Below are 27,178 nucleotides of genomic sequence, written 5' to 3'. Positions count from 1 at the left end.
CTCATGTAATTTCTTTATTATCTTTTCGGCCAATGTCTGTGTCACTAAATATAGTTCCTTTCCGTCTATTCTCTTAAAATATATGTTATTTTCTACTTCCGCTCTTCTTTTTTCTCTTTCCTCTAGGTCTTCCTGGTTTGTCCTTATCTCATTTAACGAATATATCCCTTCTTCTTGTATTAATCTATTTAGTCCCACCTGTAGAGTAATTGTTTCCTTTTTTCCGGTGTCCTCATCCCGTGTTAGAGCGTCGGCTATTATGTTGTCTTTCCCTTTTATATATCGGAACTCAAAATCATACTCCTGTAATAATAGAATGCCTCTATGTATTCTATTATTTACTAATCTATTCTTCATGATATGTACTAAAGCTGCATGGTCTGTTTCGATTGTGAATTTTGCTCCCAATAAGTAAAACCTCAATTTGTTTACGCAATATAGTACACTGGCAAACTCCAATTCTGTAACACTATATTTTCTCTCATGTGTTTTAGTCACTCGAGATATAAAACATATCGGCACTTCTTGGTCGTTTTGTATTTGAGACAGAACTCCTGCAAATTTTTGTATGGACGCATCAGTTCGGAGTATAAAAGGTAAATTGTAAATGGGGTGGTATATTTTCGTTCCTTTTGCGAATTCTCGTTTTAATGTTTCGAAAGCTTCCTCCTGTTCTTCTTTCCAATTCCATTTTATTCCTTTTTTAAGCAATTTTATCAGAGGGATTTCCTTTTGGCTCAAATCGGGAATCAGCTTTTTAAAATAATTTATCGTGCCAAGAAAACCTCTCAATGTTTTCAAATTCGTTGGTCTTGGGTATTCATCTATGAGCTTGACTCTGTCTTCGGCTAATCTTACTGTTTTGGTGTCCAATTGAAAACCCAAATAAATGACTTCTTTTTGAAAAAATTGACATTTTTCAATGTTTAATTTCAATCCCGCTGTGTCCAATTCTTTCAGAATTATTTCTATGTGTTCCAGATGACTCTGAGTATCTTGTGAAAAAATTAATAAATCATCGATATAATGAACTATGAAATCTTCATGGCGATTCAAAATGGTATGTAGAGCTCGGACGAGTGCAGCACAAGCACTCTGCAATCCAAATGGCACTACCTTAAACCGGTAGACAATACCATCAATAGAAAAAGCGGTGTAGTTTCTACACTTTTCAGCTAACGGTATCAACCAAAAACTGTGTTTTAAGTCAATTTTCGAAAATATGTGTGACCCGGTGATTCTTCCAAAAATGGCCTCGATGTTTAGAGGTGATTCATATTGTGATACAGTGTGCTGGTTGATATTCCTGGCATCTAAACATAATCTCAATTCTCCATTGCTTTTCTTTACTATCACAATCGGGTTAACATACGGTGAATCACATCTTTCGATGATTTGATCTTCCAACATTTTATTTATTTCTTCTTTCACCTCTTGTCGATACTTGTATGGAATCGGGTAAGTCTTTGATCGAAAATTTCCCAAGTTTTTCACCTCAAATGAATGTTCGTACTTTTTCGCCACTCTGTTTTCCTCATTGATCAAATTTTCGTAGTTTCTTAACATCAACCGCAATTCTTTTTCTTTCCCTTCTCCACATATCAATTTTCTGTCTTTTTTTTCAGATTCTTCACACATGTTTACCGTGCATTCTGCATCCTCGTTTGCATATACCTCCTCTTCAAATACTACTGTTTCAATCATATTCTTTTCACTTTCATTTTTTAGCTTTATTTCTTCTTCTCCTGAGCTCGTCTCTTCTTTTGAGGAATCCCAGGTTTCCTTTGTTTCTGATACTCTCAAACTTTCTTCTTCTGGGCTCAACTCTTCTTTTGAGGAGCCACAGGTTTCATTTTCTTTTATCCTTTTCCGACCTTTTCTCCTTTTTTTTCTTTGTCCTTGCTTCGCTGCCAAATTCATTTCCACTGTTTGTTCTTTACCTGATTCGTCCGTATTTTGTTTCTCATGTTCCTTGTCCTGTTCTTTTTCTTTTTCTTCTGTTAGTTTCATCGTATTATTTTTAAAATCTATCACTACATGTTTTTCTGCCAATTCGTCAACTCCTACTATCATGTCATGTGACATATTTGGCATTATTACACATTGTAGTGCATACATATTCTTACCCAGTCGTACCATTACTCGTATGCCTTCATTTATAGTTGCCAATGTCCGTTTGTTTGCGCCCACTAAATTTACCCTAGGGTATTTTGTAAATTAAATTTGTTAAGTTAACTTCTTCTATTAGTTTTCTGTTGACCAATGTTATTTCAGATCCAGTGTCTATCATAATTTTAATTGGTTTCTCGTTGATAAATCCATCCACAAATTTTAAATTAACTCCATTTTTCTTTTCGTTGTTTCCTGCCAATTTAATAAACTCCTTGGGGTGACAAAAGATTCCTGTTTGATTTTTGGTTTTTAGTGAGCGCCGTCGTGAAAAGACGCCGGTTGCTCATCGTTGTTTATATTTTCGTCATACTGTCTCTCTCCGTCATATTCATCTGTCTGGGTATTATTTACTTCTCTTCTATTTTCTCTTGGTCTGTCGGATCTGTTTCGGTTTTCTCGATACCCCTGTTCATTTTGTCTACCATTATTTCTGTTTTCTTGATTTGAGCGTGTGGTGTTTCTATTCTGGTATTCTCGATTTCTATCCTCATTCCATTGCCTATTTCTTTGTTCATAATTTCCTCTTCCGTTGTCTCTATTTTCGTTTTCCCTTCTGGGATTAAAATCTCGTCTTGTATAGTCCCTCCTATTTTGATTTCTATCTCTGTAATCTTGTGTTTCTCGGGGCCTGTAATCTTCTCGCGACCTTCTTGATTTTCTTTCTCTTAGACGTGATTCTCTTATTTGTAGGAATTGGCATAAACTATCTATGTCTTTGTAATTTTGCAATGTGATATGGTCTTCCAGCGTTTCCTCGAAATGTCTTGCAATCAGTTCGACTAATTGTTCCGATGAGTAATTATATTGTAAATGTTTTGCATTATTGTAAATTTGCAAAGCATATGTCCTTTCTGATACACCCATCCTATCATTGTATTTCCCATTTTGCAATTCCTTGTTAATTTCCAATTGTTGGACCTTTCCCCAGAAATAATTCAAAAATTTTTGTTCAAATTGTTGCCAATTGCCGAATTCTTCTTCTTTACTATCGAACCATAGGCTTGCTTCATATTTGAGATGGTTTCTGATAGTTTCTTTTGCTGTTTCGAAATTTCCGATGTGTTGTATTTTCTTTTTCAGGCTATTTATGAACGGCACTGGGTGTAATCTTCTTACATCCCCGCCAAACCTTATCTTCACGTCATCTGTGCTATGTATAACCATTTCTCTTCTTTCTCCGACATTTTGTTGTGTATTGATTTCCGCAATCTTTCTTTCCACTTCTTCTATGTCTGCTTGAATAGCGTTTTGCAACTTGTTTTCCAAACTTTCCATTTCTTTTTTCTGGCAATTCGTTATCTCCTTTATTTTATTTTGAATTTTCATTTCTTGTTCTTTCATCTCGTTTTTCATTGTTGTCAAACATCCTTTTACTTCCTTTTCATACTTTCCTATGCGTTCCTCCATTTTCTTGTTGTTCTCTTCTATTGCTTGTTTCATTTTTTGTTGTGTTTCATCCATTTTTTGATCCAATTTTTGTTGTGTTTCATCCATTTTTTGTTCCATTTTTTGTTGTGATTCATCCATTTTCTTTGATGTTTCTTCCATGGCTTGTTTCGTTTCACGTTGATTTTCATCCAGTTTTTGTTCCATTCTTTGTGACTGGAGTTGCATCATTTGTAATATTTTATCTATTCCTGATAATTCTTGCTGTTCTGATGCCATGATTGTCGTGTCTAAAATGTCTTCTTGGTCTGAATTATTCTCTTGATTTGAATGTTCTTTTTGTTTTTTGTTGTCTTTGCTTTGGCTTCTTGTCACAGACATTTGTTTTCAAGAAGTACTGTCCCCGCGAAATATGAAATTTTACTAGTATGTTACCAAGACGACTTTTTCTCACCCAAATATTATAAATTGTCAATAAATATATCAAATGTAATATCGTAAAAATAAAATATTAAATCAGTTATGTAAAATTTGTACCTAAAGAGATCTAAAATTTTATGTTATCAAATGTAAGTATCTCACTTTTTACCACAGGCATATAAATTTTCAAATACCGGCTTTACTCTTTCTATCCTTCAAATTTGCCACTAGAAATACTTTACAATGCCCTCCACGTTGGACGACAGTTGTTGTGATCTTGATTATTGATATGAGATAATATTTTTATATGTCATTTAATTTAATCAATGCATTAATAATAATCTAATTAATTTACCAGATCACATATCAATATGTTTTCAATCTCAGGGCTTTTTATAAAATTAATTACTTACATACGTGGCTTCTAAGTATTTCTTAATGGTTCCTAATCGGGATAGGAAAGAAAAGAGTAAAATAATAACACATATGGGTTACAATTGTAATCAAAATATTGTTTATTTTATTTAAATGGCAATCACTGCTTAATATTTGCTATATCTTATTATTCTTAAACATAACATTTATACATGGGAATCTTATTTCCTTTTGATTTCCAAATTGAAAGTTTTTATTAACATTTAACTATTATGATTTATCAGCAACAATTCTATTTAAGTTTGATGAAGCTTTTCTGATATTATTGATTATGTTTTTTCAATTTTAAATGTGGTATTTACTACGAAAAACCCATACATTCATGTCCAAACAAATGAGACTGACCTTTTTCTGGTGCACTGAGAATGTTTTCACACAAGACCCGTTTCCTGCTATCCTTGGCTGCAATCAAAACCTCGTCCTGGCTTCCAGTAATGTTCTCCTCTAAAACTAGTTCGTATAGCTCTCGTTTCCTGCTTCTGTCGTGATGCTGTGTTCTACCTTTTTCGAAACTGCAATCAGCTACCGGGAACTCTTGGCTCAAGGAGGTTCTTTTACTCTCAACCTGGCCTACCTCTCGTTCTACGATAGATACTCCACACTCACGGAACTACACCGGCTTTCTCACTCTCCGTACACTACCGTCTACTACTCGACTTCACTTCTCGACAGCTCAAAACATTCTGATCTCTATTTGTCATTCATTCCCCTACTTTCTAAATATCCCTTCCAGATTCACAAATCAAACTTCCACCACCAACTCTCATTCGCAGTATCTCCTCAAAACCAATTTTTAAACTTTCTAAATATGCTTAATGGATTTCAAAGAAAATAGTTAATTCCCATTCTAAAATTACTTTCTACTATATACAAATTTTAATGACCTATTCTCTATTTCCACTTAGTCTTAATTAGCATCGGCTAATGACCGATCCTTCCGCGAACAACGATAATGACCTATTAACGATTTCACTTGAGTCTTATTTAATCACTTCTTAAAATTAAATATAACAATTTGTTGTATACAGGTTGTTCTAAATTTATATGCCCGTGGTTGAGAAAATTGAAAATATTTTATATTAAATTGAATTTTGTCTATAATTATCAAATTTAAATTTTCATATCAAATAGAAATATAACAATATATATATATATATATATATATATATATATATATATATATATATATATATATATATAATACTAGTGACGTCATCCATCTGGGCGTGATGACGTAATTGATGATTTTTTTAAATGAGAGTAGGTGTTGTGTGATAGCTTATTTGAAAGGTTATTTAATTTTCTATTCAGTAATATAAACATTAACATAATTATTTATACAGGGTGTACAAAAAAACTTTTTTATTAAATTAATTTAGACAAAAAGAAGAAAAAATTTTTTGTGCACCCTGTATAAATAATTATGTTAAGGTTTATATTACTGAATAGAGAATTAAATACCTTTCAAATGAGCTATCACACATCCCCTACTCTCATTTAAAAAAATCGTCGATTACGTCATCACGCCCAGATGGATGACGTCACTAGTATTATATATATATGCCAAAAAGTCCAAATTTAAAAATAAAAATCGACCTGTCTGAGGATTTCTCTTCAAATTTGCCCATTCTCGAGATAATAAATTTATGCCAACTCAAACGTCCTCATTTATACTACAGTGTCGCGCCCGCTTGATTAGCAATTAAAAAAACAAAGGGGTTTTCGATATTGTATTGCAAAAAACTCTTCTGGATTTCATCAATCAATGTTTAAAGAATATCTACCTACCTTGGCAACATTGAAATTTTTAGTTAAATGTCCGATTTAGGGTTAAAAATGGCCGATTTCGCAATTTTCAAAATTTTTAATCGCTTATATAACAAAAACTATTAACCTAAGAGAAAAGTCACTTAAGACCTTTTCTGCTTGAAATGATTCAAAAAACCTAAAAAAACTTTGTTCGATGCAAAAAAAATAATTTTAGGAAAACCCCTAATCTTTCCCCTCGCCTGACAAGGTCTTATGCTCTTCAGAATCGACTGTCATTGTACACATTTCTTCTAAATGACTTACTCAAACACATACTTAAATTTAAACTTTACAGGAGAAAGCTTATTTTACCCCCTAAATTTGCACTTTTCGATTCACCTGGTAGATACAAGTGCAGGGCTGATGCCTGCCAGGTCATGGTTTTTAGCCTTGGTGTGCTATGAATTATCACTATACAAATTTCTAGCCTTACAGGAAGACCGTTAGTCGGAGGGTTCACTAGCTCTTAGACTATTATAAATTGTGAAACTTAATCAAAATTTTTTAGTGGCGGAATTTTGTGATATTGTGATATATATTGTGATATATGCAATATTATATAGTTCTCACATATTTTTGCATATATTATTGTTAATATGACATCTAAAGAATTTTTTAAAATTATTTATCTTGAATTATCACTTTAAAGTAGTAAAATTATGTAAGTGTGAAAAATAATGAGGCAAATAAAAACAGTTTAATAATAATGTAGGTATTTACAATAGAAATTAATACAATTTACATTACCAGATTAATTGATTTTAAGACATAATTTTAAAAATTTATTTCTCCACGAAATATGAAATATGTCAAAAATATGATAATAGGCGAATCGAAATATTCGACTCTTAACCTGTTAATTTCTTTTGTTCTGGCACATGTCAGATCATTATTGAGAGCCATTTCTCAAAATACAGTGTTCTAGCAAATTACGACGGAATTGAAACTCAACAAAGTATGGACCAAAACAGAAATATTCAGTACTGTGTAATCTACGAGTAGATTTTTAATACCAACACAATCTTAAACTCACCTTTTTCCTGCTTGAGATGGCAAAGTGTTTCTCCTGATAACTTTGGGCTTTCTAGACATTTTAGAAATTGAAAGAAGTGAATTTTCATAAACTAGAGTGTTATCGTGTACTGCTCCATTTTCTAGGCTGGAATCAGTGTTTTGGGCTAATTGGCTTTGGTTAGAAGTTTCGTCATTGGGATCGTTTTCGTTTAGTCTAAAATCATTGTTGTTTTTTGAGTTATTGTAGACTGCGTACCAACAAAACTTGTAGTAATAAATAGCATATATTCAACCAGTGATTGTAACTCATGAGGAAAAAAAATATGCCTTACTCAAACTACTTGCTAAGTCTTTTCTTTAGTGGATTAACTGTGTTTGAAAAATAAAAAATATGCTATTCAGTTTGAAATAAGCGAAAAGAACAAAAAAAAATTTAGAGCAGTCGTGGGAGTGCCGACAGAAGTGAAAACTTTTTATAGTACATATATCAATTACGAGCTGAATGTTTTTTCACATGAATGTCCTATGCTATTTATGTATACATACACATAATATAAATATATCCGTACAAAATTTATTTCGGCGAGGTGATGACGGTCGCAAATTCAATACTTTTTCCCCATATAAAAAGGGCACAACGTCCCTAAAGAAGTTTTCACTTCAAAAATTTATTTCGACGGTCGCGAAATAAATCCTTTTTCCGGTCCAAAAATAGGTTTTACATTTATTTTAAATTTAAATGCTTCTATGCAATTTATGTATACATACACATAATATAGATACGTACAAAATTTATTTCGCCGAAGAGATTACGGTCGCGAAATAAATCCTTTTTCCCCATCCTAAAAGAGGTTTTACATTAATTTTAAAATTAAATACTTCTATACAATTTATATATACATACAAATAATATATAGCATAAGCGATGACGGTCACAATGACGGTCGCGATGACGGTCGCCATGACGGTCGCGAGGACGGTCGCGAATTCAATGCTTTTTCCCCTATCCAAAAATCGCACAACATCCCTAAAGAAGTTTTCACTTCAAAAATACTGTCTAGTTAATCCACCTAGGGTTAAACATGTTTAAACTTCAGACTGCACAATGATATTAAGTAACATTAGATCATTAATAATAATAAAAAATAATTAAATATGCACTGTTGAAAAATATGAGATTTTGAGCAACAATTTCGATTAAGTAACTATATTTACTCGCTTGTTCTATTTTAAACTTTCTTAAGAAGGAACTTCACTGCGTGGAAAGCATGCTTAGATCACATACAGGGTGATTGATTAGTAGGGTAAAGCTCAATAGCTCCGCTATAGTAATAGATAGCAATAAAAGTTAATAACAACAATTTTAGCCACCTCTGAGCTTCACATTACAAAATTAGTTAGAATGTTACAGGGTGTTCGATAACACAGTGGCAGACCAAACTTTTTTTTTTTAAATGGAACACCCTATATTTCATTTTATATTCAAAATCCTGTTACTTCTCCATCACAAAAATATAAAGGTTTGTAATGTTATACAGGGTATTTACAAAGTTATAACCAATTTTGTATGAAAATCGTAACAAGTTCAACTCCCTGTATAAATAAAAATAAGCACAACAGCAATGGTTTATTAATGCCATACTTTTTTATTTATTGTCAAAATTTTTAAGAATTATTGATATTGCTAATTTTCTTTATATCAAATACAGGGTGAGTCAAAACGCAAGTACATTATTTTCTCAGTAATGTTAAATGGAACACCCTGTATTTTATATCATTATTGAAAAGTAACATTAACGTACTTTAATTTTTATATAACATTCCCTATGCCCAAATTTATTAGTTTTCGAGATATTTTCATTTTTCAGAGCAAATTAATTTAGGTGTTTAAATTTATCTAAATTTTAAGTAAGCCATGACTAAATTGACAATTGAAGATTATCGATTATCAATCCGGTAATCAATGTAACGCTGTAGTAAATAAAGAAATAAAAATAATTTATTAGTAATACATTTTACAAACAAAAACACAACCACTACATGCAACATTTTTGAAACAATTAAAAACTATCTTTTTATGTAAATGCAACAAATAAACAAAGAAAATTAGTAATAAATTTTACAAAAAAACACACAAACACAAAATACAATATTTTGTGAAGACAATTAAACACTACTTTTGTATGTAAATGTAACAATGTAACAAATAAAGAACGAAACATAATTTATCAGTAATACATTTTGCAAAAAAACATGTTTGAAAAAATTACAAGCTACTTTTAATAAAATATTTTTAATATTTAATTACATAAGGTGTTCAAAATTATCTCCTAACACATTTATGTACGCCTAAAAACGATCACTGAATGAGCTACTTACTCTACAAAGCATTTGTAAATTAACACATCGAAATACACTTTGGATTCTATTTTTCATCTCATCCCTTGTTGTTGGAGGTATTTTATAAACTTCATTATTAACGTAACCCCAAAAAAATCAGTCCAGTTTATTAAATTCTGGTGATTTGGGTGGCCACGCTACTGGTCCATTGAAAAATGAAAATATCTCGAAAACTAATAAATTTAGACCTAGGGAATGTTATCTAAAAATTAAAGTACGGTAATGGTACTTTTCAATAGTGATATAAAATACAGGGTGTTCCATTTAAAATTACTGAGAAAATAATGTACTTGCGTTTTGACTCACCCTGTATTTGATATAAAGAAAATTAGCAATATCGACCATTCTTGAAAATTTTGACAATACGTTAAAAAATATGGCATTAATAAACCATTGTTGTTTTGCTTATTTTTATTTATACAGAGAGTTGAACTTGTTACGATTTTCATATAAAATTGGTTATAACTTTGTAAATACGCTGTATAACATAACAAAACTTTACATTTTTGTGATGGAAAAGTTAACGGGATTTCGAATTTAAAATAAAATATAGGGTATTCCATTTAAAAAAACATAAGTTTGGTCTGCCACTGTGTTATCGAACACCCTGTAACATTCTAACTAATTTTGTAATTTGAAGATCAAAGGTGGCTAAAATTGTTGTTGTTAACTTTTATTGCTATCTATTACTATAGCGGAGCTATTGAGCTTTACCCTACTAATCAATCACCCTGTAAACACGGTCGAACAACTAATCGAACAAAGAATGGCCAAACATAGATCTGTCCATCTAGCTTTCGTAGATCTTAAGAAGGCGTATGACTCGATACCTAGAACCAAGCTATCGGAAGCAATGGAAGACATCGACGAAGATTAATAACAGCAGTAAAAGCACTCTACAAGAATAACACAGTAGCTATCAAAATGAGCAATAGAATATGCAGTCCATTTAAGACGACAAAGGGACTACTACATGGCTGCTCCACATCCCCTACCCTGTTCAGAGTACTCCTGGAAAAACCCTGAAACCATGGAAAAGCAACTGCGAAGGAATGGGTATACCAGTAGGAACGAATGTCTATATACCCTAAGTTTTGCTGACGACCAAATAGTGATTGCACAAGACGAAGATGACCTGAGTTTGATGATGAGAAAACTGGAACAAGAATATACAAAGAATGGGATGGAAATAAACCAAAAGAAAACTGAATACCTAACAACGGAGAATACACAAATAAAACAACTGGAAATAGACGAAGGTAAACAAATCAGAGGAACAGATAAGTACAAATATTTAGGTTTTATAATATCAAACAAAGGAATACTGAGGAAGATATACAAAATGGATTAGGACAAACAAGAGACTGCATACAAAAATTGAACCCGATACTGTGGGAAAAGAACATCAGCATAAAAACAAAAAGAAGAATATATACCATGACAACAAGTATCCTCACTTATGGATGTGAAAATTGGACAATAAATAAGAAAACCAAAAATAAAATAAGAGCAACAGAGATGGAATTCCTAAGGAGAACTGCAGAGTAACAAGGAGAGATAGAATAAATAACATAGAGATTAAGAGAAGAATGGCAGTAAACTCAGACATAATAGACTACATCAAACAGAAGAGATTAACCTGGTACGGACATGTCAGAAGAGCAGACCAAAATAGGTGGATAAACCGAATAACAGAGTGGAGCCCGATAGGAAAAAGGAAGAGAGGCAGACCCCGAAGATCCTTCAGAGATGAAGTGGACGAAGCAATGGAGAGAAGAAATCTACAGGAAGGGGACTGGCAAGACAGAAGGAGCTAGAGAGAACGGTTGAGTGAAGGAAAACAGTGAAAACTGTGGAATTCCTTAGTATATATATAAGAAGGAACTTTTGGATCAACTTTTGGTGATCCAAAACCAATGTTGAATTGTCGTACAAAAATATTTCACACATCTTCCACAGTTTCGATATATTTAGTTCACAAGGTAAATATCGTCTAACAACTGTTTTATTCCTTGCATAATGAGTTTCGCAGCAAGTAATAGATTCAATGAAATCTGTTATAGCCTGCTTTTTACAAATTGATTTTTGTGAAATTCTATCACCTCCTCTTCTTTCTGTAGGCAAAATGCATACCTAACGTATATTTACCACGTTTGCTCCTAACGTGACCTCACGTCACGGTCACGTGACGTCTTAACACGACGGCACGTGACTAAGAAGTCGTATCCGGATTGGTTTAAAGGGAAATGTTTGCTTTTGCATGTAACGAGAAATGTCTGATTTTGCATCTAAAGGCGGATCCACATCAATAAAAATTTGTGTGTGTGTTGTATTTTAAAATACAGAAAAAATATTTGCGGCACAAATTTAAATCTGGTCAAGTATTTTTACGACGTAAATATTTATTTTGTGCGTTGTACCGCCGAATCCACTTAGCGACAAGGGGATAATCAAGTCCACAATAACACTGCTGTGCGGCGAAAATTTCTTTGAAGTCGACTCAAAAACCGACAGCACGATGGATAGCGTGCGTTGTTCGTCACGAAAATATTTTTGCTTTAATCCATGCGGTGCACAGTCCACATCAACAAAAAGTTCAACGCACACGAGCAAATTTGTGTCAAATACAACGTACAACATAAATTTTTGTTGATGTGGATCCGCCTTAGGGCTAAAAAACTGTGAATAATGCCATTCAAATGTCTGTTTATGGACTTAGGGTCAGAAAATCGGATTCTTATCAATTTTTGCATATGGAATTCATAATATAACTCATTTTTTTTTAATGTCAAATGTCTGGTTTTGCATTTATAGGCTTCAAATGATGTACAGGGTGATTTATATTTTAATAAAATAAAGTTAATTTGACAGTATAATAATAACCGGGTTTTCGACACGTTACACATTGGCAATAAAAATAAAGGCTAATGACAGTAAATAACTTCACCCTACACCCTACATTCTACTACAAAACTATAGAGATAAACTTTACCTTTGTAGCCGAACATCCTAGTTGGCTTCATTGGATATGTTCACGTTTTCAGGGCGACAGCCATGTGCAAATAGATTTCAAATTATATATGATTTAAAGGCAAATATGGTTTAAAAAATGTTAAGAACTGAATAGACCAGACTTACCCCGTTTCCGCTTGGGACGCTGATGTATTTCTCCTGGTTACCGTTATTCTAGGAATATTAGAAGTAGTAGAAAGAATTGCAGTCTCACGTACCCCGCTGTTGTTATATACTGGATCAGTATTTGGAACTAAATCGCTGTTTTGTACTATTTTGCTTTGGTTAGAAATATCCTGGCTGAGATCGCTGCTGTTGACTCTAAATAAAGAATATTTTAAATTAAACAACAGCTTATGTTTCAATTCGGTTCAGAGGTGATGCACCATCCCCAAGGATACGTTTCTGTCTCTCCAGACGTCTTCAGTGGGGCAGTGGCGCACCGAGAATTTTCCTCTGGGAGGGGTTGGCTTGGACACCGAATTTTTTTTGTATTGTTTGTGAAAAACAAGTTAGGTACATTTTCCTGTAGGCGAGGATATACAGCATTACGTTATGAAACCTTTTGCGTTCGATTCGAGAGAGCATTAGGAAAATTCTTGAATGCTCGGCATGAAGTACACATAAAAATTGCATTGTTGTAAACAGAATAGTTATTTATGAAACAGTTCGGGAAGTATGCTTTTTGCGAACGCACGCGATGTTTAGAGCACGAGCGACAGAATGCGAGTGCTACACATCGCGTAAGTTCGCAAAAAGTACTTCACGCACAGTTTCATACAATATTTTATCTACGATAAACAAATACAAAAACTGTAACACTTCGTCACTGGAATTCATTTCTATTCTACAATTTTTAGAACTTTGACATTTAAAAATTTTAACTTCTTTCAAACCACAAAACTGTCAAAACTTTTGTTGTAATTTATTGCTCAATATGTCATCACCATGACAACGCGAGGGTTAAGGCTAAGTATTTGATTATATGAAAGTGTACCAAAAACAGTGCGAAATAGTTATTTTTCTATAACCACTATTCAAAGTGCACTTTTCTGCACGGTTTTATGTTAGCAAACTTGATATTTTCTCACAGTATAAGATATTTGACATTAGTGTGCAGAAAAGTGACGTTTCTGTGCCGCAAAGTTCTTTTCTGCACAGTTGACTACCTCATTCTGAGTAACGTTATATTCTGTTTACATCCGTGGACTACCGCATTCTGAGTTTCTGAGTAACGTTATATTCTGTTTACATCCGTGGTTAAACTTTAGACAAATATATAACCTATAAGACAATTATTATATTTAACTATAGCATAGAAACTAAATTATGGATGTTACAACTGTTTTATTTTACAATTTTATTCTTATTAAACATTTTATAATTATCAAATAACCAATAAGGATTTAGCAACCTGTGCAAGAGACGTCGAATGAAGTAGGTTTTGTGTAAATCCGTGACTGCATAAATATAATGTCAATAATGTGTAATAATTGTTTAAATTTAAACAAATTAAGGCAGTGCATTAATTTTTTAACTGATTTCTGTGCAATTTATTTAGGTATAAGGAATTTAAATTGATTAGTAGGTATTAATTAAATACAGTTTAAAATTTATCAGATAGGTACCTATTATAATTAATCGTTGTTTGGAAATTGTGATTTTTATTTTTAGGAAAAACTGTGCTTGTAGAAAAAGTATAGTGTGAAACACGTGCAGAAAGGTAATTTCTCACTCGTTTGAATTGCGGCACTCGCTTGCGCTCGTACCGCAACTTTTCAAACTCGTGAGAATTTAGTACCTTTCTGCACTTGTTGCACAATATACTATTTCCTAACAAGTGCAGAAAGTCATTCTTTTCCGCACGCGACTGCAGTTTGCCGAACGACGCGAAGCGGGAGTTCGGCAAGCAGTCGAGTGCGGAAAAGAGACTTTCTGCAAGAGTTAGGAACAATATTTTTTCTAAGAGTCTTTAAAAAATTACCAAATTTTAATCAATTAATTTAATTAATATGAAAATACATACACAAATTAATTCTTTGACAAGGTTGTCAAAACCAAACTTTCAATATAATTAGTTAGCATGACGACGATCTTGGTTTCCATGACTCAAAACGACTGTTATTGTCTACCGATTGTCTACACAATAAGATATATTTGAAATAAATTAGTAAATAATATCTAAATATTAGTTTATTGCATGTATTATATTTACTTTAAGGCCATATTAACATATCTAAATTAACACGCGTGCGGAAAAGTAAAAACCGCGTGCGGAAAAGTAACACGCGTGCGGATAAGTAACACGCGTGCGGAAAAGTGAAACTTTCTAAACTAAAATGCATGCACGAAAGTAGACATTTTTGCACGCTCGTAGAAAAAAGTAAATCCCATTTAAAATACATTGTTACTTGACGCACACTTCACGCACTGCTATCTATATTGCCAGTTTTCACAAACTAAAAACTTATACATAATAATATATGACATAGAGTAGATAATAGTTATTTATGAAACAGTTCGTGAAGTATGCTTTTTGCGAACGCACGAGATGTTTAGAGCACGAGCGATAGCGGAGCGAGTGCTATACATCGCGTAAGTTCGCAAAAAGTACTTCAACGCACAGTTTCATACAATATTTTATCTACGATAAACAAATAAAAAAACTGTAACACTTCGTCACTGGAATTCATTTCTATTTACAATTTTTAGAACTTTGACATTTAAAAATTCTAACTTCTTTCAAACCACAAAACTGTCAACACTTTTGTTGTAATTTATTGCTCCTTATGTCATCACCATGACAACGCGAACGTTAAGGATATTTGATAATATGAAAGTGTGCCAAAAACAGTGCGAAAAAGTAAATCCCATTTAAAATACATTGTTACTTCACGCACACTTTAAACCCTTCACGCACTGCTATCTATAATGACAGTTTTCACAAACTAAAAACCTATACATAATATGACATACATAGAGTAGATAAAATATATTTTCTAAAGTTCTTCTTAAAGTGTCAAAAAATAAAAATTCACAACTCAGAATATAATCATGGAGATGAGTTATATTTTTATATGTGACTGCATAGCTTCACTGAGGATGCATGAGGATGCTGAAATAGCTATATGGACATGGTAGTCCAACTCTGATACACGATTTCACCAACGATACCTAAATATTTAAGAATTACCTAAGTGGGTTTAGGTAACGGATTTCACCATACGATAAGAATTGCCTAAACCGCTTAAGCATTACCTTACGTTAGAATACGGATTTCGATCTCCCTAAACTTTAGGTATTACTTATCGTTGACAGTCGGGTTATATTTTTACAATTTTGACTAATGTACTTGTGACGTTTGTCAATAATTTGCTCTTACCTTAATTTTTCTGTTATTCTGTAATATTAGGTATATTATTAGTTGTAATTTTGTATTTTCTTTTATATTAATAATATAATATGTGTTGGAAAATATAGAAAATCCTTTGGAGTTTTTTACAGGTCTGTTGACAAAATTATGTAGTCTACCTACTACCTAACAAACTAGTGTTGTGTTTCAAGAACCCATTCATGATATAACTAAAAGTGTGTCATTAAAAATTAATAATAAAAAGCAATTTTCAACATATTACATATTTTAAAATTATTTCAATAATGACAATTCAACTAACTTCAATTTTTCGTCCTATGTGAAATTTACAACTTTATTCTTTTCCTCCATTTCACTGTAGATATACAAACAACATACAAGACTGTATTTATTATAGACAAACTTAATGCACAAATAACTAACTACTAAATAAAATAACTATAACAGTACAAAACTGAATAGAACCAAATTGGCAAACAAACAATAATGACAAATAATCGAAAAAGTAAGAAAATGTCATCTTATTCTTCTTTTTATTTATCAAAAATAGTTCAAACGTACCCTAGGTAATACCTGGGAAAGCATTTCCTAGATAAGCAGTTCTTTTAGTTGTGAAATGCGATTGTTCCCAACTATTGACTTAAGAAGTTCCTAACGATAAGAATGACTTAATAAGGCAACTGTTTAGGTATCGTTGGTGAAATCGGGCATGAATCAAATATAAACAAAACCTGCCTTTATCTTCTTTATATTTTTATATTCGGGGGTTTTGAGGTCGCTAAACACGAATATGGGTTCAGCGAAGCTGTAAGAGGTACCTGGTGCCCGGTATCCCAGTAGGCACGTCGTCTCCTGGAGTTTTATGAAAATTCATTATGAAAATCATTGAAACTTATTCCGAGGTTTTTGAGGTCGCTGAACCCGAATATTGCTTCGACGATGCTGTACGAGGAACGTGGTGCCCGGTATCTATATTATCCCTGGAGTTTTGCCATAAATATTGCATGGAAGATGCTGTATGAGTATGAGTTACCTGGTGCCCGGACTCTACTTCGTCTTCTGGAGTTTTATAGAAATTCGTTATAAAATTCAACGGTGAGTAACAATAACAGTAAGTTAATGTTGTTCTGAAGCTATTTTCTTGTGGTATTTTTATAATCAATTACTTTTAATGGGAAATAAGCCACAATTTTACCAAAAAAATTATTTTATTAACGTTTCGAAGCCCAAATCGGGTTTCGTTGTCAAAATACAAAATACGAATCAGTAGTATTTTGTATTTTAACAACGAAACCCGATTTGGGCTTCGAAACGTTAATAAAATCATTATTTGGTAAAATTGTGGCTTATTTCCCATTAAAACTAATGGAACAGTAAGTTATTTGAGCTCAGAGCGAAAATTATGAAAAAAAAAATAATTCGAAATTTTTTTTTCACTAATAATAATAATTTTTTTAGATATAGAGATGTCAGAACCTCGATTATATGATTAAAACTCTTAATTACCTTAAAAACCCCGGAATAACAAGTTGCAACAAATCTTATTACGAATTTTCATACAATTCCCAGAGACGACGTAAATACAGGGCACCAGGTTCCTCGTACAGAGCATCTTCGTTGCAATATTCTTGTTCAGCGATCTTAAAACCCCGAGATAATAAATTATTTTCAATAACGAATTTCTATAAAACTCCTAGAGATGACGTAGATTCCTGGCACGAGGTACCTCTTACAACTTCGCCGACCCTATATTCCTATTTAGCGACCTCAAAACCCCCATATTGAATATGAAAATTGAACTTATTCCCATGATTATTTTCCTAGTTGTGAATTTTTATTTTGTATGATGCACTTTGGAAAATGGATTTTCCGCCTACAAGAATGCAATTCTCATTTGTAATTATTCATGCCAAGTATTCAAGAATTTCCCTGAAGCTCTCCCGAATCGAATGCAAAAGGTTTCATAACGATCCGTCTTACTTTAAAAAAGTTAGAGGTTTAGGCGATTTTAGTGCTTTACTACCATTCTTTATATATCTTTTTTGTTGTATGCCCTGGGAGGGGTTTTAACCCCCAAAACCCCCCCTGGGTGCACCACTGCAGTGGGGCTACATGAATACCTCTGAATCGAAACGAAACCAAGCTGCCTATTTAAGCAGAACTATGAAAATAGTTGTGCGTATCGGACGCTCACAGTAGCGATATCTATTAAAGATGAATGAGAAGTCCCAGATCTAAACAATAAATCTGAAACTTCTCGTGGAACCACTTTCTGGTAACATCCTTCATCTTTGCCTTTCACCATTTATAAGGCAAGGAGACGACGAATAAAGAAGATGAAAGCGACTCTACAATATGCAGTCACATTCCGTCTATTCGTCTAGGAAAAATTCCAACGGAAGTTGATTCCTTGTACTCAAAATATGAGTAAAATGAAAAATTAAAAAAAGAGTGTGTGTACTTTGTACGCACGTAAGAAGTTATACTTCTATTATAATATATAATATCTTATGGCATTTTGCCGGGGAGATCCTTTCGGATTATTCCGGCGCCAATTATACCTTTAGCCCTGTTTCAAGTAACTAGTGTCGAGATACTTAACGTACTCTCCAAGGCACGGTGACACGGCTCGTATCATTTTTAAAAATGAAAATGGATTGTTGTTGCCGGGGCTGTGGCCGGGGCTCGAACCCGTGCGCTCTGGCTTACGAGGCCAGTATCATGACCGCTGAGCTACGGCCGTTCACATACTTTGTAACGTTACAAACGTCACATCTTTGCTATTTTATTTTTAAATAATTATTTTACTTTATTTTCTTTAATATTTCATTAATAATTATCTTCTTAAAAACCTCTTTGGCGCTCTTAAATACCTCTATAGGCAACTCTCTTTTCATCCAAGTCATACTGAACGTACGTCATATATGTCCTTACTCTCTAGATATCTGTTTTTCAATACGGAACATGGTTCTCCATCTCCCTATACTTTGCACTGTCATATTTAAATGACAGTGACAATAATTGAGAGAGGGCAAAATTAATTTATTTAAAGAAATGAAATTTAAATATTAGCTTTATTTTATTCCAAACAGACGATCTCTTGGGGTAAGAAAATTCATTATTTTTTTTCTTGTAATCACAGTTCAACATATAACCGTTTTTCTAGTATTTTTATACCTAACCTCCCATCTTCTAAAGGCATGTGTTCTGATATTTCATTTCATTAAATTTATTAATATGCTTTTAGTAATCAGATAATTTAACTATTCCCCTCAGTATTGATTTCATTTAATTTATTCTTGTCATCTGCTACCCTTTCTGACGATTATTTCTTAAAAGAATGGCAGACTTGGCACACTTTGGTTTCCTTACTTCTTGATGTATGATATTGTGTTTTATTTTCTAGTTTTTGGGAATAGATCACTTTTCTCCCTTCGGGAGACACCAGCTTTCATCACCGGTGATGCAACTTTAAAGGCACGGCAACAAGATGCATCGAACAGACAGCAGCACCCGACATCAGTAGTTGCAGTGACCTCAAGAAGAAGAAGATCTACTGTCAAATACCACAAGCCATACATAAGTAAAATTTACAAATTGTTAGTTTTTGGCAAGAATTTGAATATATTTGTTATGCATTTAATAAGTCACATTTTTATTATATCTTTTTTGAACAATAAACATGATTGAAACATATCTAAGATTAGGATAAGACGAACACACACCTTGGGAGACTGAGTTAAGCTAGGGTGAACGATGGCTATCTTGGTTGGTTGAAATATTATTTTCGAATGGTATTTCGATTATCTGGGGTAGTCCATCGGTTTTCGCTTTAACTTCTATTATTATGATTTCAACGAAATAAATGTATTTTTATTTAAATATTAAACTAATTTTAATACTTAAAATAAAAATAATACCCAAAAATTCAAAATAACGTTAATACGAAGTTGGATCGTGGTGCACCGTGTGCGCGCCTTTGTGCGCCACTTGAAAACCCGTACTAATCTAACGAACGCGCCACGAACGCCCAGCGTTCACACGGCGCGAAGTGCGCGGTACGCTTATTTATACGTACCTTAATAAATATATTTACATAAAAGGTAAAGTTTTCAATCCTAATAGCAACATTTATATTATTGAAAAATATTAAAAATATTACTAAAAGATTTTTAAATTGAAAACTTATTGGTCCATTTCCCTAGTGACACCTCCAAGGCTTCTACAATATGCAAGCCAAATGGATGCTGCAGTGAAGACAAAAGGGAAGGAATTCTACACTATGCAATTCACAACCCCCGTCTGCAGCTTGGTAAAGTTCCAACGGAAAATGGACCTAGTTACTCTATAGGAGTAATACTAATATAAAATAAAATAAAAATAAAATAAAAAATAAAAAGCAGCAGGCCTACGTCTCTCCGATGAGACTTCAACAAGAGTCGAAAATCGTCGATTCCGAGTGCTGGACTACGCTCCGCATTCTAAGTGAAAAATAAGATTGTTTTGCCTTCGCATTGTAACTGAATAAAAATGGTATACATTTTTATTTTATATTAGTATTACTCCTATAGAGCAACTAGGTCCATTTTCCGTTGGAACTTTACCAAGCTGCAGACGGGGGTTGTGAATTGCATAGTGTAGAATTCCTTCCCTTTGGTCTTCACTGCAGCATCCATTTGGCTTGCATATTGTAGAAGCCTTGGAGGTGTCACCAGGGAAATGGACCAATAAGTTTTCAATTTAAAAATTTTTTTAGTAATATTTTTAATACTTTTCAATATTATAAATGTTGCTATTAGGATTGAAATTGCCAGATGACGCTAGTCACCTAATCCATTCACAACAGTTGCAGTGTGGGGATAAACTTTCATGGTTGATCACTTCGAGTATGGAGCAGCAGGCCTACGTCTCTCCGATGAGACTCCAACAAGAGTCGAAAATCGTTGATTCAGAGTGCTGGACTGCGCTCCGTATTCTAAGTGAAAAATAAGATTGTTTTGCCTTGGCATTGCAACTGAATAAAAATGGTATACATTTTTATTTTACATTTACATAACTTGAAAGATTTAGCAACTAACTTCATGTTGTGAGTGTGTGCGTACTTCATACTGTGATTTTTATAAAAATTCACTCACATCAATTTTTCTCAATCGCGCCTAAAGAAGTATATATAACTTCAACAGCTTATGTTTCAACTCGGTTCAGAGGTGATGCACCATCCCCATAAGTACGTTTCTGTCTCTCCAGACGTCTTCAGTTGGACTACATGAACATGAACAAAGGATATTTTGTTGAGCGATTATAAACACGAAAATTTGTAGTTAAACAATTTTCATTGATAATTTAAAGTGGTAAATAGCAGAGGCCAACAAAAAACATTTTGTTGAAAACCTTTTTTGATTTTTAGCTGATTTTTATCCATTTTTATGTGCCGAGACTAAATCTAGTCTTAGTTTTTTGGTATCACCCATAGTTGTTGAGCAACCTGCTTTTTGTTATACAGGGTGGCCAGAAACTCTACCGACAAACGAAGACAGGAGATTCCTCAGATAATTTTAAGACAATTTAACCCAATTCACCTAGTCCGAAAATGTGTCCTAAGGGAGCTAGAGCTATTTGAAGATGGCGTCTGGTAATTCATCATCATCAGCAATGGTGCTACAGCCCTATGAAAGAGCCTCGACCTTCCCAAGTCTATTACGCCAGTCAGTCCTATCCATTGCCAACCGTTGCCAGTTTGCTGCGCCTATCGTTCTCCCATCCTCATCTACACCATCCTTCCATCTAAGTTTTGGCCTACCCCTATTTCTACTTCCCACAGGTTGTGACATAAGGATTCTTCTAGGAGGGTTGTTATGCTGTGATCTTGCTAGATGTCCTGCCCATCTTAGTCTTCCTATTCTTATAAGAGGTACTACGTCTTTACCACCAAATATATGTTTATATCTGTGGTATACCTCGTAGTTGTACCTCCTCCTCCAAATATCATTTTCACAGATGCCACCGAATATGCCTCTCAGGATCCTTCGTTCAAATATAAGCAGGAGGTTTTCATCTGCCTTGGAGATGGTCCATGTCTCCAATCCATATGTCAACACTGGTTGTATAAGGGTTTTGTATATGGTTATTTTTGTTTTTTGGCTTAAGTTTCTGCTTCTCATATGTCTACTCAGTCCAAAATAGCATTTGTTCGCTAGGATTATCCTTCGCTTGATTTTTTCCGTCATGACGTTCTCCTATGTGAATTTGTCCACCACTTCAAAGGTAGAGTTATCAACAGAGAATTGGTGACCGATGTTTCTGGCTCTATTGTTGGGTGTTGATGCCATCATCTTAGTTTTCTCCTCGTTTACTTTCAGGCCCATATTTTTTGAAGCATTTGAGAAGGTGGTATATATTTCTTCTAGTTTGCGTGTTGTGCGGGCAACTAGGTCCACGTCATCAGCATATGCCAAAATTTGGGATGATTTATTAAAAATTTCCTCTGTTGTCTATTCGGGCATCTCTGACCGCCTTTTCCAGAGCTATGTTGAAGAGGAGACACGCCAGCGCATCTCCCTGTCGCAGCCCAACATTCGTTTCAAACGCCTGTGATTGTTCGCCCTGTATTTCGACTTTGCAAACAACTTTACGCATTGTAGCCTTAACCAATCTTATCAGTTTATCAGGGATGTGGAATTCATCCATGGCTTCATACAATTTATTTCTTAGGATACTAACATAGGCCGATTTAATATTTACGAAAAGATGGTATGTGTCGATATTGAATTCATTGGTTTTTCCAGTACTTGCCTTAGCACAAAGATCTGGTCTGTTGTTGATCGACCAGGCCTAAAACCACTTTGATATTCTCCAAGAAGCTCCTCTGAATGCGCACTTAGGCGACCATATAGGATACTCGAAAATATTTTGTAAGCTGGTATAAGGAGGGTTATTCCCCTGTAGTTTCTACATGCCAATTGATCATCCTTTTTGGGTAGCGGGCAAACGATTCCAATACACCACTCTTCCGGGATTTGTTCGTTATTCCAGGCTCTCAGTATTATTTTGTATATTTGATTATTCAGGGTAGCACCTCCATATTTAATAAGTTCCGCGAATATACCTATCACTTCCTGGAGATTTATTATTTTTTAGGTGTTTTATTGCATCCCGTACTTCTTGAATTGATGGAGGCTCTAATGGTGTATTGTTGGTTGCTCTTGGGTTTGGTTGATTTGGATCTTCTACTTCGATGGTAAGTAGTTCTTTATAGCGTTCCACACACCTTTTTAATATTTCTTCTTTGGTTTGAATTCCTTTCTTACATTATTTAGAGTTTTATAGAATTTTCTTGTTTGATTTTCCTGTTTTAATGCCTCAAGTTCTTCCAGTATTCTATTTTCATAAATTCTCTTTTTTCTTCTATGAATGCACTTCGTCTGGTAATTAGTTTTTCTTAAACTCCAGAACGCTTCTATTTAGAAAAACAAAAATATGTACGCATATTTATCTTCCAGAGATAAATCGACTCCATCCTTTGCGAATTTCTAGTATCAGTCATAGGCGTCCGTTTTGGGTAGGGCAACGGTTATTTTATCGCAAACTTTTTTGTCTTTAATTTTTAAGCATTTTTGACTCTGGATTATTAAAATATAAGGTATTTTAGTACTAAAAGTTACTCTTGCTTTAAGTTGATCGGATACACTGTTTTCTAGAAAAATCAATTTGAAAATTTTTCGTTTTTTGAATTTGAAAGAAAAACTATTTAGAGAAACGAAAAATGGTAGGTTTATTTATATTCCAGAGATGACTCGATTTCATTAATTTCGAATTTCTAGTGCCGGTCATATGCGTCCGTTTTGGGTAGGTAAATGGTTATTTTATCCCATAACTTTTTTGTCTTTAATTTTTAAGCATTTTTGACACTAGATTATTAAAACATGAGGTATTTTAGTACTAAAAGTTACTCTTGCTTTAAGTTGGTAAAATATACCGTTTTTTTTTTGAAAACTTTTTCAATTTTTTTTCTAATTCAAGTAACAAAAAATTTTCAAATCAATTTTTCTAGAAAACGGTGTGTCCTACCGACTTAAAGCAAGTGTATCTTTTAGTACTAGAATACCTCACAATTTAATAATCCAGAGTCAAAAAGTTAAAGAGAAAAAAGTTATGCGATAAAATAACCGTTGCCCTACCCAAAACGGACGACTATGACCGGTACTAGAAATTCGCAATGTGTAACGTTCCGTTAACTTTTAATTATCTTTATAGTCATTTTATTTAATTTTAATTGACGTTTTTATTGAATTATACTTAAAAACAATAATGTTTAATTAATATATTATATATTTTTGCGAAATATTTCAATATTGGGAACTTTAACGAAGTAAAGTTGGTAGCCCTCTAGCGGTGAAACTAAGAAATAAATTGACGTCTGGCTTTTGGCTAGCGGAAAAGGATTGGAAATTGGCACTTAATGTTGGAGTGTGGTTAAGAAAAGGGGCGAAGGCCCTCGTATGATTTACGTTTTAAAAAGTTCCAGTGTTCAATATTGTTAATATATTTTAATTATATCATAACTATAATTATCCAAAGTTGGTGAACCAAGGAGACTAATTGCAGATGTTTCTATGAGGATTCTTCGCCCTTCCATGAAGCTTAAATAAGACTCTCACAACACCGAGAGGAACCACCTCCAACCCTCTGAAGTCACAGGAGACAAGCCTAAGGTCTCCAGTCTCCAGTTTTTTATAAGGAAGTTTCTGCACCTCCAGGAGGTCAACTTAGTTGGCAGTTAGCATCACCTTTGTGCTAACTTCACTGATAAAGGTTTTTGGTGTACGCTGTGAGGAACACTTTTGGGAGCCATATCTGGTCCAGTGGGTTTGTCTTGGGAACATATATATTTACAGTGCAATAGTTATTCGCTGATACCATTTTACACATTTTTATTAATATTCAGAATATTTCAATCATACACTTGCACATACCGTGACTATATTTATATTGTATTTATTTTTCCTCTCTTAAATTATCTATACATAACTTAATAGCGTTCCCACGCCTGTATGACTATGTAAAAGAAGATTTGGGCCCAAATAACTTTTTTTCCATACAGTAGTTCCTTACATTTATTGTTTTTTAGTATTATTATTAGGCTTGTTTCTCATTATTTTCTTTTCATAACCATATATTTTAATATTATTAGCTTGTTTCTCGTAATTTAAATTCAAAATTTTGTTTGCGTAACTTAAATTCATTTGTATAATAAATTATATTCAATCCCTACTCATTATCCCCTCAGGATAGCGTTTAGTTTTACTTGTGCGATATTTAAGAACCACGAGTCAGAAAAAGGATATTTGCATCCAGGACTACTTCGGTTCAATTAGGCTGGTTGCCCATCTAACTCATTGGGTTATATATTTATAGTATTTATCTTAGGTAGGTATTTTGATTAGTCGTTTTCCTGTAGTATTTAACGTTGCTGTACGTATTGCAATCGTACAATTATTTGGTGAAGGTTGTTATTTAACCTAGATGTAAGTTGGGGGTACGCTCCATATAAGTAATGTTCCAGTACTAATGTAACCATAGTTTTATATTTATATTCAGATAGTTAATTATTTCGAATTGTCATTTTAGAGTCACATAGTTTCACTTGTAACTCAGAGGTTGTCAAAAGTCTACGTAGTTATATTTAATAAATATTTATTTGTTTTGTATATCAATTATTTCTTTCCCTCATTTTTGGAATTTATTGATTTAATATATTGAATATTTTACAGCAGTGTAAGATACCTGGGAGATTGTCAATTCCAATCTTCTGGCGCCCGCAACTTAGTCTATTTTATTTATCCCCTATATTCTTCTATTTTTATTATATTATTATATTTATTCTATCTATTTTCTAAGCATTTATTTTTATCTTCATATTTCCCTTTCTAGTCATCATCCCTATCTATTTTGATCTACTGTCTTCGACAGGCATGAAAATTGGCCGTATCCATCCTTGAGTGTCAAGTTGTTGTTCACTTGCATATCTAGCTAGCCTAACTCCATTCAGTCCATCTGTCTATTCATACTTTTATTATCAGTTCATCCCACTTACTTCTTTCATATTATCATTTTCTTTCTACAAATACTAATGTAAAGTAGTATTTAGTTACAAATGGATGGAATAGATTTATCTCTGGAAGATACATATGTGTACCAATTTTCGTTTTTCTAACTAGAAGCGTTCTGGAGGTATTTAAGAAAAACTAATTACAAGACGCCATCTTCAAAGAGCTCTATCTCCCTAGGAAGCACTTTCGGACTAGGTGAATTGGGTTAAATTGTCTTAAATTATCTGAAGAATCTCCTGTCTTCGTTTGTCGGTAGAGTTTCTGGACACCCTGTATAGTTCAACATCTCTATACTCTATGCTATGGTAAAATGAATGAAACGCTATGTTAAATCACAATCATGGTTTTATCTAAAGCTTGTTAGCTTATTATCTAAAGATCATAAAAATCAAAAAATCTGTTTAAACTTACCCATTCCTATTGTCAACTAGAAACTCTTCTTCAGGTTTAATGCATGGTTGGCTGTTTCCGTTTCCATCTTGAGATGTATCTCTTTCGTTTCGTTCCATACTGGAATCACTATCTTCGTATTTAAAGTAAAACGTTCCTTGGTTTGGAACTCGGATACTGTTTCGAAGATGAGTACTGGGTAATACTGTCGGTGGACCTGGTAATTCGTGGTCTAGGAATACGGTGTTGGTTTGGTCATTCATCTTACGTTGTGGTTTTTTCGAATCATACAATGAACCATTCTGAAACAATGATAAATAAGAATGTTAGTAGAGATAAATATTGACAAATCATGTTATTTAATTTATAATTACAAACGTTACTATTAGATCACATAGATTACAGTTTGAACAGTTTACAGTAACTCATAAATAAAGTAAATGAAGTGAGTGAAAGATTTGGGCTACAAGTAAATATATCAAAAACTAAATTTATGGTCATCAGCAAAAATAAAATTGGAGACGTCCAACTGCTTATCAAGAATACACCAGTAGACGAGTAAGACAGTATACGTATCTTGGAACAATAGTAAACGAACAGTGGGATCACTCACAGGAAGTAAAATGTAGAATAGAGAAGGCTAGGAGTGCATTCAACA

General features: G+C 33.5%; 1 protein-coding gene across 3 annotated transcripts in view; it reads right to left on the bottom strand.

Moving 5' to 3' along the window:
* The window catches only part of LOC126878717 (uncharacterized), a 534,329-nt gene that overhangs the window by 55,217 nt on the left and 451,934 nt on the right, over positions 1–27,178 (bottom strand). For all 3 annotated transcript variants that reach the window (XR_007695744.1, XR_007695745.1, XM_050641584.1), the window contains exons 2-4: positions 26,542–26,822; positions 12,775–12,969; positions 7,256–7,450 (exon numbers count right to left, since the gene is read on the bottom strand). Coding sequence is in view for 1 of the 3 variants with exons in the window: in XM_050641584.1 (XP_050497541.1) it covers positions 7,256–7,450; positions 12,775–12,969; positions 26,542–26,783 (632 nt within the window). In the remaining 2 variants the exon portion in view is untranslated. The remainder of the gene's footprint in view (positions 1–7,255; positions 7,451–12,774; positions 12,970–26,541; positions 26,823–27,178) is intronic.

Source organism: Diabrotica virgifera, chromosome 10, assembly GCF_917563875.1.
Source record: "Diabrotica virgifera virgifera chromosome 10, PGI_DIABVI_V3a".
In the NCBI taxonomy this organism is placed as follows: Eukaryota; Metazoa; Arthropoda; class Insecta; order Coleoptera; family Chrysomelidae; genus Diabrotica; species Diabrotica virgifera.
Note: the sequence above shows the minus strand (reverse complement) of the source record. Positions and strands in the feature narration are given on the sequence as shown.